Raw genomic sequence first — 19,545 nt, 5'->3', positions numbered from 1 at the left:
AAAAATCGACATTTTGGGTCCATGGCCAGGAAACTCCCCAGACCTTAATCCCATTGAGAACTTGTGGTCAATCCTCAAGAGGTGGGTGGACTAACAAAACCCCACAAATTCTGACAAACTCCAAGCATTGATTATGCAAGAATGGGCTGCCATCAGTCAGGATATGGCCCAGAAGTTAATTGACAGCATGCCAGGGCGGATTGCAGAGGTCTTGAAAAAGAAGGGTCAACACTGTAAATATTGACTCTTTGCATAAACTTTAATGTAATTGTCAAAAGCCTTTGACACTTATGGAATGTTTGTAATTATACTTCAGTAAACCATAGTAACATCTGACAATATCTAAAAACACTGAAGCAGCAAACTTTGTGAAGACCAATACTTGTGTCATTCTCAACTTTTGACCACGACTGTATGTGACCATTTGATTTGATTTTGATATATCTTAGCCATCTGCTGCCTTCGGAAGAATCCAAATCAATCAAAAACATTTAATTGAGTTACGTAGGGTAAATACTGTCTGTAAGAAGTGTGTATGATGAAATTTTGATTATCAGCATGTGTAAAGGTTTTAGTGGGAAAACCAAGGCGTCATTAAATCCAGTGGAGGGGGACAAAGCATCCAAATAAAAGCAGCTGAAAATCACGTGACGTGGAACCAACATGGCGACTGTGCTGAGGTAGCATCCTCAACGAACTCGGTGACTAGACAGACACCGATAGCCTTTCTCTCGCCTGCATCTACGCAGTGCCCGGCCGAAGATGACGGCCTGAGAGAGCAGAAGTTATATCAAGAGATGCAACAGCAACGTCTTGCTCAACAACAACAGAAGCAGGCAGAAAGCGCAAAAACCAAGAGCATGTTTCTGTCTAGGGCGCTGGAAAAAATCCTCTCCGATAAGGAGGTGAAGCGGATCCAGCACAGCCAGCTGCGTAAAGCTTGTCAAGTGGCACTTGGTACGTGAGTTTTATTTTTATTCTTGGACAGTGCACACATAGGCATGTTTTGTTTCTTCAATGTAATGTTTTAGGTAACCCTTTGCGTGCTAACTAACACAGTACTGGGTTATCTCATTTCGTAGTGGCCTCCTGACTGTCAAGCTAGCTACTCTAGCTTGCTAGCCAGTTTGGTATAACGTTAGATAGCTTGCACGCTAACAACACAACGCAGGTAATGTTCAACGCTTCAGACTTTGAACGCTGGCTGATTATAGTGGGGTCTTGGCATAGGTCTGACTGCATGGGAACGCTTGGATCTGAGTCCTATCTCTTAAGATTGCAAAATCATCACTGTCAACTTTAACAGCTGGCTGGCTAACTAGTTAACGTGATACCTTCCCATTGGACCAGTCATTGTACAGTACGTAGCATTGTCACCTAACCGGAGCGGCACCTGTTTATTGAACTGGGAACTTATGCCGCGTTCAGATACTGTTCGGCCTAGGAAACTCGGAAATGCTCGATTTGTGGATTCGTTGAACGCGGCACGTGTAGCTAAGTACAACCAGTTAGCAAGTCGGAAATGTCATTTTCCTAGTTCCGACTAGCACGTGAACGCGGCATTAACTCAGGGTACTCTTGACGTCCGTTCTTTTCCATTGAGCAGTGGAGGGATAGTTTTACACACCACGCATTCTTGTGTTTGTTGAGAGAGAAATCCTGTAACCTTGTCTTTGATAATCTGAATAGGAGACATTCCAGCTGTATACATTTTACTGTAAATTAAGGATAATGTGTAAGTGAAATGTTAGTGTAAATGAATGGTCATTATTACTGCTAGTTTAGTATGGCATACAGCGTAGTCCCTGCCCATCTTACGAAAATGTCTGAAACTCTACCTCTTTAAAGAGTATCTTAGAGAAATACCATGGCGGGGACTTCTAGCTCGATCAGGGGCAATCAATTACTATTTGAGAAGGTATAGACACACACATGTCCTATGTGGTAAAGGTCAGAATGGATAATGTCAAGTAATGATAGATTCCAGTCAAGTCATTGTCACAGCCAGGTAACCCTGTACTGAAGTAGTACCATATTCATCTGGTGGGTAAATGTTGGCCTTGCTCCTTTCAAATAAATTAATCTCTCCATATTGACATTGCCCAGCCCACTCATAGACTCTCATATTCAGCACACTGTACACTAAACCGTTTACTTAGGCTCTATTCATTGCATACTTTTCTCATTGGCACAGATGGTGGGGGGAGAACCTCCCTGCCTGGCTATAGCCCAAATTCTTTAACGAAGCCCAGTCATTATCATAATCAGATAACATGTTATAATGGAGTGATTCCGTACAAAACCCGGACAAAATCCCCCAAATCATGGTATTTTTTTGTCTTGGTTTCATATGGAATCACTCCATGAGCATGCCTCAATGGATCCTCATCCTCTGACTAATATTAGCCACCCTTTTTCACAAACTGTGAGTGGCCAATGGACTGTGGTTCCCCCTAGTTTGAGTATATGCACACATATGCCATTGAGAAATGAAATGACCTAGACACTGGCACCATAGTTAGTTTATTTGCTGTTTACTGCACTGTGATGTATCCTAGATCGGTGGTTCCCAAACTGTGGGTCGGCGGGGGTCCCCCCCCCCCCCAAAAAAAAAACGGAACTCAGTCCTGCTTTAAACATTCTCTTGAAAGTTGTAATAGTAGAATGCACAAGGTGCAATTTAGAAATTGGGTAGTGCGTCATCAGTTCCTCTTGTCATGTTAGTCATTGCATACCTTAGAGAGCTTTACAACTTGTCAGAAATGTCCAGATCAACTAGCCTATGTCAGCTAATGTTTTTTTAGCCAATAGATATTGTTGGATTTTTGTGTCACTCAAATATGACACGAATACACATTAGACATGGCAAATGGATAGAATTGCAAGAAAAATAGCTTTAAAACAAACTGCAATATTTTCTTTGCACCCCATGACAAAATGTGTAGAATTGCTGAAAGGGGGGCCCCCAAGTGGAAAAAGTTTGGGAACCCCTGACCTAGATTATGAAATGTAGACTATTGCACAAGTTGTATTTGCTGTTATATTGTTAAGGGGAGATATGATGAGCAACTAGAGATGTCCAGTGGTGCCATAATGCTGCTTCCACAGCTAATGGTTTGTTTATGGATCCCAGATGAGCCTTGGGAGATTCTTTCTCTTCCTTTTCTGAGTCGGCAGTTTTCATATTTACAATACAACTTTATACAACACCACTTTAATGTCCATCGTTGCAGCGAACAATGGGAATTCTGTCTTCTGCGCTCTTCATTTCTCAACCCCCCCCCCCCCCCCCCGCCCAGATAGCACACGTCAATCAGACACACAGTTGAGAGGAGCACAAGGCCAAGCTGCAGTTGAGAGACTACAACTGCTGTAAGCTATATCCTCAGAGAGTGTACGCTATGCTCCCTGTTCTACCTCGTGCCTGCCTTGAGAACAACTTTGGGTCTTGTGTGTCAGCAGTTGCCAAGCATCTCAGCATGTGAAGTTCTGGGATGCAACAGGCCAACTTGGTCACATCACGTCTGGCCTTGTATGTATGCACCATTGCTAATGCTTAGACCTACTAGGCTAGATAAGGAAAATTGTGACTTCCAGTGAGTGGTGCATTTGGGCCTGTTCCGAAAGAGCTGCTTTGAACGCAGGACCTTTGGTCACAGCTTTGGACAGAGCAATGTTAAGGCGATTTAAGATTGTCTCTGGTCATTAGCAAGAGGTTTATGGGTTTTGCGGTAGTGTGATTTTAAATTAGCCAAACACCATAATATCAATTGTTTGATGACTGCAGTCCATTTTTTATTTGTTTTTGCTAATGCTAACTGTATTAATGGTATGTTGATACTGGTATTTTTATGTTGGTGAAATGAATTATGAGTTATGCCTACAAAACAGAAGAAACACTCATCAGGTCTAAAGGTCTAAAAGTTCAGACGTCATTTATCTTGTTCCCTTTGTTTTCACAGATGAAATCAAAATCGAGCTTGAGAAGCAAAAGTAAGTTCAAACCCCTTTCTCTCCGAAAGTATTTGCAACTCATGGACAGGTGATTGGTGATGCACCTATCAAAGGGATACTGCGACATTTTAGCAATATGTGTCTGCGTTTAGTTTGCAGGAAGTTGAAGATAGTTTCTGGAACCATTGCTATCTAGCGTTAGCGCAACGACCAGAAGGCTACGGGAACAACTATCGCGCTCTATCCCTTTTAAGCAGTCACCGCTGTTATTAGTGGTTATTAAGCTTGTTGTTCTGAGGCCTGCATGTCATCAAGACCTTGTCCTGTGGCTCCTTTATACAGAGATGGCACAGTGGTCCTGCCCCGAGCAAACTACATTGAAGCTGACAAATATGTGCTACCTTTTGAGCTCGCCTGTCAATCAAAGTCCCCACGCATTGTCAGCACATCGTTGGACTGCCTACAGGTACGCAAGTTTACACATCAAAGGACTTTAAACACACCAACACCCATATGTATTACAAATCAAATGTTATGTGTCACATGCGCCGAATACAACAGCTGTAGACCGTAAGGAAGCATTTCACTGTAAGGTCTACACCTGTTGTATTTGGCGAATGTGACAAATACAATTTGATTTGATTTATGGGATGGAGGTAATTGGCCCTACTCAATCAACCACACTATTCTATTATATACAAGACACTGTCTCTGTCGTACTGTCTCTGTCGTACTGTCTCTGTCGTACTGTCCTACTGTCTCTGTCCTACTGTCTCTGTCGTACTGTCTCTGTCGTACTGTCTCTGTCGTACTGTCTCTGTCGTACTGTCGTACTGTCTCCGTCGTACTGTCTCCGTCGTACTGTCTCTGTCGTACTGTCCTACTGTCTCTGTCCTACTGTCTCTGTCCTACTGTCTCTGTCGTACTGTCCTACTGTCTCTGTCCTACTGTCTCTGTCGTACTGTCCTACTGTCTCTGTCCTACTGTCTCTGTCCTACTGTCCTACTGTCTCTGTCCTACTGTCCTACTGTCTCTGTCTCTGTCCTACTGTCTCTGTCTCTGTCGTACTGTCTCTGTCGTACTGTCGTACTGTCTCCGTCGTACTGTCTCCGTCGTACTGTCTCTGTCGTACTGTCGTACTGTCTCCGTCGTACTGTCTCCGTCGTACTGTCTCTGTCGTACTGTCGTACTGTCTCTGTCCTACTGTCTCTGTCCGACTGTCTCTGTCGTACTGTCTCTGTCCTACGGTCTCTGTCTCACTGTCTCTGTCCTACTGTCTCTGTCCTACGGTCTCTGTCGTACTGTCTCTGTCCTACTGTCTCTGTCCTACTGTCTCTGTCCTACTGTCTCTGTCCTACTGTCTCTGTCCTACTGTCTCTGTCGTAATGTCTCTGTCCTACTGTCTCTGTCCTACTGTCTCTGTCTCTGTCGTACTGTCTCTGTCCTACGGTCTCTGTCTCTGTCCTACTGAACTACTGTCTCTGTCGTAATGTCTCTGTCCTACTGTCTCTGTCGTACTGTCTCTGTCCTACTGTCTCTGTCTCTGTCCTACGGTCTCTGTCGTACTGTCTCTGTCGTACTGAACTACTGTCTCTGTCGTAATGTCTCTGTCCTACTGTCTCTGTCTCTGTCCTACGGTCTCTGTCGTACTGTCTCTGTCCTACTGAACTACTGTCTCTGTCCTACTGTCTCTGTCGTACAGTCTCTGTCCTACTGAACTACTGTCTCTGTCCTACTGTCTCTGTCGTACTGTCCTACTGTCTCTGTCCTACTGTCTTTGTCCTACTATCTCTGTCGTACTGTCTCTGTCCTACTGTCTCTGTCTCTGTCCTACTATCTCTGTCCTACTGTCTCTGTCGTAATGTCTCTGTCGTAATGTCTCTGTCGTAATGTCTCTGTCGTAATGTCTCTGTCGTACTGTCTCTGTCCTACTGTCTCTGTCGTAATGTCTCTGTCGTACTATCTCTGTCCTACTGTCTCTGTCGTAATGTCTCTGTCGTACTGTCCTAGTCTCTGTCCTACTGTCTCTGTCCTACTGTCTCTGTTGTACTGTCCTAGTCTCTGTCCTACTGTCTCTGACCTGCTGTCGTATTTTCTGACTGTCTCTGTCCTACTGTCTCTGTCCTACTGTCCTAGTCTCTGTCCTACTGTCTCTGTTGTACTGTCCTAGTCTCTGTCCTACTGTCTCTGTTGTACTGTCCTACTGTCCTACTGTCTCTGTCCTACTGTCTCTGTCGTACTGTCTCTGTCGTACTGTCTCTGTCGTACTGTCTCTGTCCTACTGAACTACTGTCTGTCGTACTGTCTCTGTTGTACTGTCCTACTGTCTCTGTCGTACTGTCCTACTGTCTCTGTCGTACTGTCCTACTGTCTCTGTCGTACTGTCCTACTGTTGTACTGTCCTACTGTCGTACTGTCCTACTGTCTCTGTCGTACTGTCTCTGTCGTACTGTCTCTGTCGTACTGTCTCTGTCCTACTGAACTACTGTCTGTCGTACTGTCTCTGTCGTACTGTCCTACTGTCTCTGTTGTACTGTCCTACTGTCTCTGTCGTACTGTCCTACTGTCTCTGTCGTACTTTCCTACTGTCCTACTGTCTCTGTCCTACTGTCTCTACCCTACTGAACTGCTGTCTCTGTCCTACTGTCGCTGTCATATTTTCTGACTGTCTCTGTCCTACTGTCTCTGTCGTACTGTCCTACTGTCTCTGTTCTACTGTCTCTGTTGTACTGTCTTACTGTCTCTGTCGTACTGTCCAACTGCCTCTGTCCTACTGTCTCTGTTGTACTGTCCTACTGTCTCTGTCATACTGTCCCACTGTCTCTGTCGTACTGTCCTACTGTCTCTGTCATACTGTCCTACTGTCTCTGTCGTACTGTCCTACTGTCTCTGTCCGACTGTCTCTGTCGTTCTGTCCCACTGTCTCTGTCGTACTGTCGTACTGTCTCTGTCGTACTGTCCTACTGTCTCTGTCCTACTGTCTCTGTCATACTGTCCTACTGTCTCTGTCGTACTGTCCTACTGTCTCTGTCCGACTGTCTCTGTCGTTCTGTCCCACTGTCTCTGTTGTACTGTCCTACCGTCTCTGTCCTACTGTCCTACCGTCTCTGTCCAACTGTCTCTGTCGTACTGTCCTACTGTCTCTGTCCTACTGTCTCTGTCCAACTTTCTCTATCGTGCTGTCCTACTGTCTCTGTCGTACTGTCCTACTGTCTCTGTCCGACTGTCTCTGTCGTTCTGTCCCACTGTCTCTGTCGTACTGTCGTACTGTCTCTGTCGTACTGTCCTACTGTCTCTGTCCTACTGTCTCTGTCATACTGTCCTACTGTCTCTGTCGTACTGTCCTACTGTCTCTGTCCGACTGTCTCTGTCGTTCTGTCCCACTGTCTCTGTTGTACTGTCCTACCGTCTCTGTCCTACTGTCCTACCGTCTCTGTCCAACTGTCTCTGTCGTACTGTCCTACTGTCTCTGTCCTACTGTCTCTGTCCAACTTTCTCTATCGTGCTGTCCTACTGTCTCTGTCCTACTTTCTCTGTCCTACTGTCTCTTGTACTGTCCAACTGTCTCTGTCCGACTGTCTTACTATCCTACTATCTTACTGTCCTTCTATCTTACAAGGATGGGAAACAGTGTTTAAACCCTTTACAATGAAGATCTGTGAAGTTATTTGGATTTCTACTAATTATATTTGAAAGACAGGTTCCTGAAAAAGGACGTTTCTTTTTTTTTGCTGAGTTTAGTTCTATACTGTATATCCTATTGTGTACATATTGGTCATATTTTTATGTGACTTCTTGATTTATTATAGATGTCGATTATTGTACTGCAATGTTGAGGGAGCTAGCACACAAGCATTTCACTTCACCTTTTATACATGCTGTGAACTGTGTACGTGTCTAACATTTGATTCGATATTTACTTGTAAATGCCACATGTTGGAGGACTTAAAATGTTACTACACTTGTTGTGTGCCTCAGAAATGTGCTCCTAAATGCCACAGATGCATACTCTCTCCACAACATCTCCTCTCCCCCTTGGCAGAAGCTCATTGCGTATGGCCACATCACAGGGAACGCCCCTGACAGTAGTGCTCCAGGGAAGAGGCTCATCGACCGGCTGGTGGAGACCATTTGTAACTGCTTCCAGGGCCCACAGACAGACGAGGGGGTGCAGCTGCAGATCATCAAGGTCTGGCAGGGATCCCATCCATCTTAAACATCTCCTTTTATGTATAGCTACATATTTATATAGATATAGTACCAGTCAAAAGTTTGGACACACCTACTCATTCAAGGTTTTTTCTTTATTTTCACTATTTTCTAATAATAATAATATGCCATTTAGCAGACGCTTTTATCCAAAGCGACTTACAGTCATGCGTGCATAAATTTTTGTGTATGGGTGGTCCCGGGGATCGAACCCACTACCTTGGCGTTATAAGCGCCGTGCTCTACCAGCTGAGCTACAGAGGACCACATTGTAGAATAACAGTGAGGACATCAACACTATGAAATAACACATGGAAGTAACCAAAAAAGTGTTAAATCAAAATATATTTTATATTTCAGATTTTCCAAATTAGCCACCATTTGCCTTGGTGACAGCTTTGTACACTGTTGGCATTCTCTCAACCAGCTTCATGAGGTAGTCACCTGGAATGCATTTCAATTAACAAGTGTGCCTTGTTAATTTGTGGAATTTCTTTCCTTCTTAATGCGTTCGAGGCAATCAGTTGGAGGTATACAGAAGATATCCCTATTTGGTAAAAGACCAAGTCCATATTATGGCAAGAACAGCTCAAATAAGCAAAGAGAAATGACAGTCCATCATTTCTTTTAAGACATGAAGGTCAGTCAATACGGAAAATGTTAAGAACTTTGAAAGTTTCTTCAAGTGCAGTCGCAAGAACCATCAAGAGCTATGATGAAACTGTCTCTCATGAGGACCGCCACAGGAATGGAAGACCCAGAGTTACCTCTGCTGCAGAGGATACGTTCATTAGAGTTACCAGCCTCAGAAATTGCAGCCCAAATAAATGCTTCACAGAGTTCAAGTCACAGACACATCTCAACATCAACTGTTCAGAGGGGACTGTGTGAATCAGGCCTTCATGGTCAAATTGCTGCAAAGAAACCACAACTAAAGGACACCAATAAGAAGAAGAGACCTGCTTGGGCCAAGAAACACGAGAAATGGACATTAGAACGTTGGAAATCTGTCCTTTTGGTCTGATGAGTCCAAATTTGAGATTTTTGGTTCCAACCGCCGTGTCTTTGTGAGACGCGGTGTGGGTGAACGGATGATCTCTGCATGTGTAGTTCCCACCGTGAAGCATGGAGGAGGAGGTGTGATGGTGTGGGGGTGCTTTGCTGGTGAGACTCTGTGATTTATTTAGAATTCAAGGCACACTTAACCAGCACGGCTACCACAGCATTCTGCAGCGATACACCATCCCATCTGGTTTGGGCTTAGTGGGACTATCATTTGTTTTTCAACAGGACAATGACCCAACACACCTCCAGGCTGTGTAAGGGCTATTTTACCAAGAAGGAGAGAGATGGAGTGCTGCAACATGATGACCTGGCCTCCACAATCCCCTGACCTCAACCCAATTGAGATGGTTTGGGATGAGTCGGACCGCAGAGTGAAGGAAAAGCAGCCAACAAGTGCTCAGCATATGTGGGAACTCCTTCAAGACTATTGGAAAAGCATTCCAGGTGAAGCTGGTTGAGAGAATGCCAAGAGTGTGCAAAGCTGTCATCAAGGCAAAGGGTGGCTACTTTTGAAGAATCTCAAATATAAAATATATTTTGATTTGATTAACACTTTTTTTTGGTTACTACATGATTCCATATGTGTTATTTCATAGTTTTGATGTCTTCACTATTATTCTACCATGTAGAAAATAGTAAAAAGAAAGAAAAACCCTTGAATGAGTAGGTGTGTCCAAACCTTTGACTGGTACTATATATATATATATATATATATATATATATATATATATATATATATATATATATATATATATATATATATATATATATATATATATATATATATATATATATATTATCCCCTAGTTGCCTCTCAGGACAAATTGCTGCAGATTCTTTTCCACACCCCATTCCCAATAGTTATACTACAGATATATCCGGTGGCACATCCGTCTCTGATGACTGTTCAGTCAGGCGTGATGCGTAACCAGAGCTCATTTCAGCTTCCCATATTGGTGCTCCAGAGTTGAGGGTCCAAAGTCTGGCTTGTTCATACAAGCTACCCGTCAGTATTATCATGGTTGATAACAGGTTTTATTGGACTGACCAACATTCCTACCCATATTTGAAAGACATATATATCAAGATAATTAATCTATAATTCACAAAGGTAGTTAAAGGCGGTATTTATTCTCTGTCCCCTGTCTGTCAAAATTCCGGGAACTTTCAATAAATTCCCTGGTTTTCCCAGAAGTCCTGGTTGGAGGAATCTGGATTAAACTGCTTATTCCCTTCTGATTCCAGAAATCCTGGTTGGAGGATTCTGGGAAAAGCAGGCAATTTATTGGAAGTTCCCAGAATTGTGCAACCCTAGTCCTGACCCCTCTGTCTGTTCTCCTGCAGGCTCTGCTGACGGCAGTGACCTCCCCTCACATTGAGATCCATGAGGGAACTGTTCTGCTGACAGTGCGTACCTGTTACAACATCTACCTGGCCAGCCGTAACCTCATCAACCAGACCACCGCCAAGGCCACGCTCACACAGATGCTCAATGTCATCTTCACCCGCATGGAGACACAGGCGGTTAGTGTACTACTGTCACCTGTCCAGACCCGCTCAGTTCAGTCTCATATCTACACAGTCGTCTACAACAAGCACTTGACGCAATCATAAATGCTGGTCTGTATCATCTTAGAGCAAGCTGCTTGAGTATCTGGATTGAAACTAGATTGGAAATGTATACCCTCCTTGTATCTCAGTCATTTCTCCATAAGTGTATTTGTGTCTCTATCCTGAGTAGGTGTGTAACAGCCTGTGTCTCCTAGTCCTATTAGCTGACTGGTTCGGCTGGGATTGACATGCTGTTAGTTTGGTAGTCTGACTAGTTGTGTTGATCATGGCCGGTCTGTTCATCTCCCTGCATCTATACAGGCTATGGAGGCTCTGGAGAAGGATAGACTATGTCTGCCCCAGCAGAACCCCTCCCCTTCCCCTGGGCAGATGTCTGGTGGTTCCCCCACGTCAGACTGCACCCCAGACCTCAACTGGACCCCCTCTTCTGCAGCCAGCACACCGGACCTTAATGCCACGCCCCCGGCCCCAGACACACCCTCCATCAATGGCCAACCAGAGGAGTGCAAGACTGAGGAGGGTGTGGCTACTACAGAGGAGAACAGAGAGCAGACACCACCTCCAGGTATTGTCCTTGGTCGTATTCATACTTAGCATAGATCAGTGCTGTTTCTGGAGAGCTACCCTCCTGTAGGTTTTCACTCCAACCCTGTTCCTGGAGAGCTACCCTCCTGTAGGTTCACACCAGGGCTCTCCAACCCTGTTCCTGGAGAGCTACCGTCCTGTAAGTTTTCACTCCAACCTTAATCTAGCACACCTGATTCTAATAATTAGCTGGTTGATAAGCTGAATCAGGTTAGTTACAACTGGGGTTGGACTGAAAACCTATAGGAGTGTAGCTCTCCAGGAACAGGGTTGGAGAGCCCTGGCGTGAACCTACAGGAGGGTAGCTCTCCAGGAACAGGGTTGGAGAGCCCTGGCGTGAACCTACAGGAGTGTAGCTCTCCAGGAACAGGGTTGGAGAGCCCTGGTGTGAACCTACAGGAGGGTAGCTCTCCAGGAACAGGGTTGGAGTGAACCTACAGGAGGGTAGCTCTCCAGGAACAGGGTTGGAGTGAAAACCTAAAGGAGGGTAGCTCTCCAGGAACAGGGTTGGAGAGCTCTGCCAAAGATCATGTGCTTTCATTGTATGACATTTCTGAAGCCGACGTCATCCTCATTAATTTGACACTTACTCTTTTTCCTCATCAATAGTTTTTAATGATCCACTTCCATTAACACAGTCAGAGGAAGGGGATGAAGTGGGAGAGGGGGAGAAATCAGAAGTACGGGAGAAGGACAGGGGGTGAAATCAGAAGTACGGGAGAGCAGGACATCGGGAGTAGGACAGGGGAGAAATCAGAAGTAGGGGAGAAGGACAGGGGAGAAATCAGAAGTAGGGGAGAAGGACAGGGGAGAAATCAGAAGTAGGGGAGAAGGACAGGGGAGAAATCAGAAGTAGGGGAGAAGGACAGGGGAGAAATCAGAAGTAGGGGAGAAGGACAGGGGAGAAATCAGAAGTAGGGGAGAAGGACAGGGGAGAAATCAGAAGTAGGGGAGAAGGACAGGGGAGAAATCAGAAGTAGGGGAGAAGGACAGGGGAGAAATCAGAAGTAGGGGAGAAGGACAGGGGAGAAATCAGAAGTAGGGGAGAGCAGGACAGGGAGAGAAATCAGAAGTTGATTCAAAGCAACAGAGCAACCAACGACAGATATTGTGGAGGAAGTGGCCGCAGAACCTGAACCAGAACCACAGCCCCAAACTGTACATTTACATTTACATCATTTAGCAGACGCTCTTATCCAGAACGACTTAGTTAGTGAGTGCATACATTATAAAAAAAAAAAAATAATCATACTGGCCCCCGTGGGAATCGAACCCACAACCCTGGCGTTGCAAACGCCATGCTCTACCAACTGAGCTACATCCCTGCCGGCCATTCCCTCCCCTACCCTGGACGACGCTGGGCCAATTGTGCGCCGCCCCATGGGTCTCCCGGTCGCGGCCGGCTACGACAGAGCCTGGATTTGAACCAGGATCTCTAGTGGCACAGCTAGCACTGCGATGCAGTGCCTTAGACCACTGCACCACTCGGGAGGTTTTGTAATTGGTCAGTAATTGGTTGTGATCGGAGTGGCTGGGCTATCATTTACACACCTGTATCAAGGTTCCTGCCTTCTAGTTTTTCCAGGCCACTTTGTGAAAACTGCTGATGTAAAAAGGACTTTATATAATACATTTGATTGCATCTGACTGGTCTGTTCCACCCCTCCACACAGAAGGGGATCGTCCCCCACCCATACCCCCAGAGCACCCTGAGGCGATGCCCCCTACACCCAGGACAGACAGGAACCAGATGAACGGCATTATGGGTGACCGTGGTTCTGTGTCCTCTACAGACGTCTTGGTGAGTGATCTCTTATCCTGGAATGAGGATGGGTCACATCAAAGGTTCTATGGGAACAGTGATTCCTGATGATATTTGCCCCTATGAATTATAAATAGTTATGCTCATTTTAGTTATATATTGACAATTGCATGGTGCAGTTAAAGCTGTTCTGTTAGTTATTTTTTTGTCTTTGTCTCTTTCAGGATGCAGAGTCCATTCAGGGTGGCCAGAACACGGCTCGTTTCTCCCACATCCTGCAGAAAGATTCTTTCCTGGTGTTCCGCTCCCTCTGCAAGCTCTCCATGAAGCCGCTTGCGGACGGACCCCCTGACCCAAAGTGAGACATGATCCACTAGTCCTTCAGCCCTTGCTTCCCCTCTGTTCACACACACAGCTTCTCTTGTCCCTTTGGTCTCATCACCAAAACCAAGTCCAAATGTTCTCCTGGCTTTCTCTTCTATCCAAAGCGACCAACTAACCTGGCATGCGCTACTAGCTATGCTACAGAGGACCTCCAGGCCCCAATACAACACTATATAACTAGCTGCCATTTGCTCGATATAGCTAGAGTGTTTTAAAGATCTGTAGGTTTTCTGGAGGTTTTAAATTCTGGACTGGGCTTCTTCAGTTACTGTAATGTAAAACCCTGAGGCTGGGAGTCTGAATAGATGAATGCTGAACCTGATCACTGCATCCAAACATAAGAGAGGGACTCGCTCTAATTTAACCCTAAATACCTTTATTGTACCAAGGCTCTAGACTGTACAATACATTCCTATACTACACTGTTCAATATTTACACCCCTCACCATCTACTTTGGCTCTTTGTCTTAATCTCTCCTTTCTCCAACTTCTTCTTTCCCCTCTTCCTCTCCGCTGCTTTTGACCTTCCCTCCCTATCTTTCATCCTCTCCTCCCCCCTCCCTCTCTCTCCCCCTCCCCCCTCCCTCTCTCTCCCCCTCCTCTCCTCCCCCCTCCCTCTCTCTCCCCCTCCCCCCTCTCTCTCCCCCTCCCCCTCCCTCTCTCCCCCTCCCCCTCCCTCTCTCTCCCCCTCCCCTCCCTCTCCTCTCCTCCCCCCTCCCTCTCTCTCCCCCTCCCCCCTCTCTCTCTCCCCCTCCCCCTCCCTCTCTCTCCCCCTCCCCTCCCTCTCTCTCCTCCCCCCTCCCTCTCTCTCTCCTCCCCCCTCTCTCCCCCCCCTCCCTCTCTCTCCCCCTCCCCTCCCCCTCTCTCTCCTCCACCCTCCCTCCCTCTCTCTCCTCCCCCTCCCCTCCCTCTCTCCCCCTCCCTCCCTCTCCTCCCCCCTCCCTCTCTCTCCCCCTCCCCTCAGGTCCCATGAGCTGCGCTCCAAGGTGGTGTCCCTGCAGCTGCTGCTGTCTGCGCTCCAGGGGGCGGGGCCTGTCTTCCGCACCCACGAGATGTTTGTCAATGCCATCAAGCAGTACCTGTGTGTGGCCCTCTCTAAGAACGGTGTCTCCTCTGTGCCCGAGGTGTTCGAGCTCTCCCTCGCCATCTTCCTCACCCTGCTCTCCCACTTCAAAGTCCACCTCAAGATGCAGATCGAGGTGTGGGATGCAGGAGTTACATATCCATTTAATCTGTGATTTTAGTTTGAATCCTGTCACTCAATTCAGAATAGGCAACAGGGAATGAAAATAAATGATGCGGCTACGTACCATCTTTCCTCCCCTCACACTCCCTACCCTCCTCTCTCTACGATCCTCCCCTCGCGCTCTCTCTCTACGCTCCTCCCCTCGCGCTCTCTCTCTACGATCCTCCCCTCGCGCTCTCTCTCTACGCTCCTCCCCTCGCGCTCTCTCTCTACGCTCCTCCCCTCGCGCTCTCTCTCTACCCTCCTCCCCTCACTCTCTCTACCTCTCTCAGGTGTTCTTCAGGGAGATTTTCCTGACCATCCTGGAAACGTCATCCAGCTCCTTTGAACACAAGTGGATGGTCATTCAGACACTGACACGGATATGTGCAGGTAAAAACACACAGACCTGATGGAGACGTTGCTGTTTGTGTACAATACACCACCTTAACCCTCATTTTGACCGGTCTCATTGTATTCTTCCCTCCCCTCTTCAAACCCTTCACACCAGATGCTCAGTGTGTGGTGGATATCTATGTGAACTACGACTGTGACCTGAACGCTGCAAACATCTTTGAGCGTCTGGTGAATGACCTGTCTAAGATTGCCATGGGGAGGAGTGGCCAGGAGATGGGGATGACCCCTCTACAGGTGACCTTACACTGACCTGTCAGTAGTTACATACCAAATATGGTCAGAATTAGAATCACCTTTATTCGCCAAGTACATTGACACAGTCAGAAATGGACTTGGTGGTATGGTGCCTCTAGTGATCTACAACATCTAGAGACAGTTATACATTATATACAAAATCATGGTTGTCTATTTGTCTGATTCTGTGTGTTCTAAAGTGTTTTTGAGCTCCGTAAATGATGTGACTGACCGTTAACAGGAGAGCTATTTTCCAGGAGTTGAGTCTGCGTAAGAAGGGCCTGGAGTGTCTGGTGTCCATTCTGAAATGCATGGTGGAGTGGAGCAGAGAAATGTATGTCAACCCCAACCTGCAGACCAACCTCGGTGAGTGTAATGTCTGTAGCTGTGTTTGTGTCTGTAGCTGTGTTTGTGTCTGTAGCGGTGTGTGTCTGTCTGTAGCGGTGTGTCTGTAGCGGTCTGTCTGTCTGTAGCGGTGTGTGTGTGTGTGTCTTGACCCTGCTGTATATGTGTGTGACCCAGGCCAGGAGCGGCCGTCGGATGGTGAGGGTGCGGAGCTAAATCTTCCTGACCAGCTGGCGTCTCGTAGAGACAGCGTCAGTTCTCTGGACTCCACCATGTCGTCTAGTGTCCAGTCCTCCCAGCCTGACCACCCAGAACAGTATGAGGTCATCAAACAACAGAAGGACGTCATCGAACATGGCATTGAGCTGTGAGTCCCACTCTTTCTCTGTATCAGTCAGTCTGGGAGATGTCTCGTGGCCTATCTAATGATGTATCAGTCTGGGAGATGTCTCGTGGCCTATCTAATGATGTATCAGTAGTAGCCATAGATTATTTGTGTCGCTATCTCTCAAGGTTCAACAAAAAGCCCAAGCGAGGTATCCAGTACTTACAAGACCAAGGCATGCTGGGAACCACAGCAGAGGAAATCGCCCAGTTCCTGCATCAAGAGGAGCGCCTGGATACGGTGAGCAACTCCCCACAACCTCATAGCCTTCATCCACCTTGTATCACTGGGCAAATAATCAGTAGCCTCTCTAGAGAGTATGTAACAACAGGAAGTTATTGTGATGTACTCTGCCTTGAGTTTGTACAAGAAAAGGTTGTCATTGTAAATGCCAGGTCGTTATTGTAAATGCCAGGTCGTTATTGTAAATGCCATCTTACGAAGGCCTTGATGCCGATGCGTAAAGCTTATTAAAGAGCAGCGATACTATCAAGAGCAGTGTGCAGGTTATTTTTCTCAAATGGCATTGTTTATAACTAATTTCTGTGGTTATATAAAGGTTAAATAAAAAGGTGTGTAAGAGTTTCCTGTCTGACTCAGCTCTTCATCTTCCTCTCTCCCCTCTATAGACCCAGGTAGGGGAGTACTTGGGAGAAAACATGCGTTTCAACAAGGAGGTGATGTACAGCTATGTGGACCTGCTGGACTTCTGTGGCCGGGACTTTGTTTCTGCTCTGAGGGCTTTCCTGGAGGGCTTCCGGCTCCCAGGAGAGGCCCAGAAGATTGACAGGCTCATGGAGAAGTTTGCTGCCAGATATCTGGAGTGTAACCAGGGGTAAGGAATATGGCTGTCAGTGGCTGTATGCTACCTGAAGGGGGAGGCATTGAGATTTTATACACTCTCTGGAAACATGTCATGAAGAACATCCTCAATTATATATACTGTGTGGATGTAGCCTCTTTGAATATTCATTCTTTAATCTCTGTGTTAGATTGATGTACTCTTGAATCCAGCTGATCTTGCCCCTACAGACAGACAGAGTTTGCCAGTGCAGACACGGCCTACGTCTTGGCCTACTCCATCATCATGCTCACCACAGACCTGCACAGTCCACAGGTCAGAACACCATCCAATCAGTCAGTCCATTTAAAAAATATATATATATACATACATACATACATACATACAGTTGAAGTCGGAAATTTACATACACTTAGGTTGGAGTCATTAACTCGTTTTTCAACCACTCCACACATTTCTTGTTAACAAACTATAGTTTTGGCAAGTTGGTTAGGACATCTACTTTGTGCATGACACAAGTAATTTTTCCAACAATTGTTTACAGACAGATTATGTCACTTATAATTCACTGTATCACAATTCCAGTGGGTCACACGTTTACGTACACTAAGTTGACTGTACCTTGAAACAGCTTGGAAAATTGCAGAAAATGATGTCATGGCTTTAGAAGCTTCTGATAGGATAATTGACATCATTTGAGTCAATTGGAGGTGTACCTGTGGATGTATTTCAAGGCCTACCTTCAAACTCACTGCGTCTTTGCTTGACATCATGGGAAAATCAAAAGTAATCAGCCAAAACCTCAGAAAATTGTCTGCTTCATCCTTGGGAGCAATTTCCAAACGCCTGAAGGTACCACGTTTATCTGTACAAACAATAGTACGCAAGTATAAACCCCATGGGACCACGCAGCCATCATACCGCTCAGGAAGGAGACTCATTCTGTCTCCTATATATGAACGTACTTTGGTGCGAAAAGTGCAAATCAATCCCAGAACAACAGCAAAGGACATTGTGAAGATGCTGGAGGAAACGGGTACAAATGTATCTATATCCACAGTAAAACGAGTCCTATATCGACATAACCTGAAAGGCCGCTCAGCAAGGAAGAAGCCACTGCTCCAAAACCGCCATAAAAAAGCCAGACTACGGTTTGCAACTGCACATGGGGACAAAGATCATACTTTTTGGATAAATGTCCTCTGGTCTGATGAAACAAAAATAGAACTGTTTGGCCATAATGACTATTGTTATGTTTGGAGGAAAAAGGGGGCTGCTTTTCTTAAAATAAAGTGGTGATCCTAACTGACCTAAGATAAGGAATTTTTACTAGGATTAAATGTCAGGAATTGTGAAAAACTGAATTTAAATGTATTTGGCTAAGGTGTATGTAAACTTCCGACTTCAATTGTACATACATACATACAGTACCAGTCAAAAGTTTGGACACACCTACTCATTCAAGGGTTTTTCTTTATTTTTCTACATTGTAGAATAATAGTGAAGACATCGAAACTGTGAAATAACACATATGGAATCATGTAGTAAGCAAAAATGTGTCAAACAAATCAAAGTATATTTTATATTTGAGATTCTTCAAATTAGCCACCCTTTGCCTTGATGACAGCTTTGCACACTGTTGGCATTCTCTCAACCAGCTTCACCTGGAATGCTTTTCCAACAGTCTTGAAGGAGTTCCCACATATGCTGTGCACTTGTTGGCTGCTTTTCCTTCACTCATCCCAAACCATCTCAATTAGGTTGAGGTCGGGTGATTGGGGAGGCCAGGTCATCTGATGCAGCACTCCATCACTCTCCTTCTTGGTCAAATAGCCCTTACACAGCCTGGAGGTGTGTTGGGTCATTGTCCTGTTGAAAAACAAATGATAGTCCCACTAAGCGCATACCAGATGGGATGGCGTATCGCTGCAGAATGCTGTGGTAGCCACGCTGGTTAAGTGTGCCTTGAATTCTAAATAAATCACTGACAGTGTCACCAGCAAAGCGCCCCCACACCATCAAACCATCTCCGCCATGCTTCACGGTGGGACCCACACATGCGGAGATCATCCGTTCACCTACTATGCGTCTCACAAAGACACGGCAGTTGTAACCCATAATCTCTAATTTTCTTGAGCCAATTTCCTCCAACAACAGGACAATGACCCAAAGCACAGCTCCAAACTATGCAATAACTATTTAGGGAAGAAGCAGTCAGCTGGTATTCTGTCTATAATGGAGTGGCCAGCACAGTCACTGGATCTCAACCCTATTGAGCTGTTGTGGGAGCAGCTTGACCGTATGGTACGTAAGAAGTGCCCATCAATCCAACTTGTGGGAGATGCTTCAGGAAGCATGGGGTGAAATCTCTTCAGATTACGTCAACAAATTGACAACTAGAATGCCAAAGGTCTGCAAGGCTGTAATTGCTGCAAATTGAGAATTATTTGACGAAAGCAAAGTTTGAAGGACACAATTATTATTTCAATTAAAAATCATTATTTCTAACCTTGTCAATGACTACATTTCCTATTCATTTTGCTATATTTCCTATTCAAACTCATTTCATGTATGTTTTCATTGAAAACAAGGACATTTCTAAGTGA

The 19,545-nt window shown here is 45.7% G+C and overlaps 1 protein-coding gene across 1 annotated transcript in view; it reads left to right on the top strand.

The window, feature by feature from the left end:
• The first annotated feature begins 703 nt into the window (after positions 1 to 703).
• Positions 704 to 19,545, top strand: part of LOC311149744 (brefeldin A-inhibited guanine nucleotide-exchange protein 2-like) — a 39,420-nt gene continuing 20,578 nt past the window's right edge. Inside the window, exons 1-16 of the mRNA XM_084186956.1 lie at positions 704 to 957; positions 3,963 to 3,993; positions 4,297 to 4,420; positions 7,997 to 8,143; positions 10,573 to 10,752; positions 11,101 to 11,365; positions 13,059 to 13,186; positions 13,372 to 13,505; positions 14,496 to 14,730; positions 15,050 to 15,149; positions 15,268 to 15,407; positions 15,665 to 15,773; positions 15,930 to 16,119; positions 16,266 to 16,377; positions 16,767 to 16,972; positions 17,170 to 17,254. Of these exons, the coding sequence (XP_084043082.1) occupies positions 798 to 957; positions 3,963 to 3,993; positions 4,297 to 4,420; positions 7,997 to 8,143; positions 10,573 to 10,752; positions 11,101 to 11,365; positions 13,059 to 13,186; positions 13,372 to 13,505; positions 14,496 to 14,730; positions 15,050 to 15,149; positions 15,268 to 15,407; positions 15,665 to 15,773; positions 15,930 to 16,119; positions 16,266 to 16,377; positions 16,767 to 16,972; positions 17,170 to 17,254 (2,346 nt within the window). The 5' untranslated portion in view covers positions 704 to 797. The remainder of the gene's footprint in view (positions 958 to 3,962; positions 3,994 to 4,296; positions 4,421 to 7,996; positions 8,144 to 10,572; positions 10,753 to 11,100; positions 11,366 to 13,058; positions 13,187 to 13,371; positions 13,506 to 14,495; positions 14,731 to 15,049; positions 15,150 to 15,267; positions 15,408 to 15,664; positions 15,774 to 15,929; positions 16,120 to 16,265; positions 16,378 to 16,766; positions 16,973 to 17,169; positions 17,255 to 19,545) is intronic.

This window comes from Coregonus lavaretus, assembly GCF_964263955.1.
Source record: "Coregonus lavaretus genome assembly, chromosome: 22".
Lineage (NCBI taxonomy): Eukaryota > Metazoa > Chordata > Actinopteri > Salmoniformes > Salmonidae > Coregonus > Coregonus lavaretus.
The sequence above is the reverse complement of the archived record's forward strand: the minus strand, read 5'-3'. Positions and strand labels throughout refer to the sequence as shown.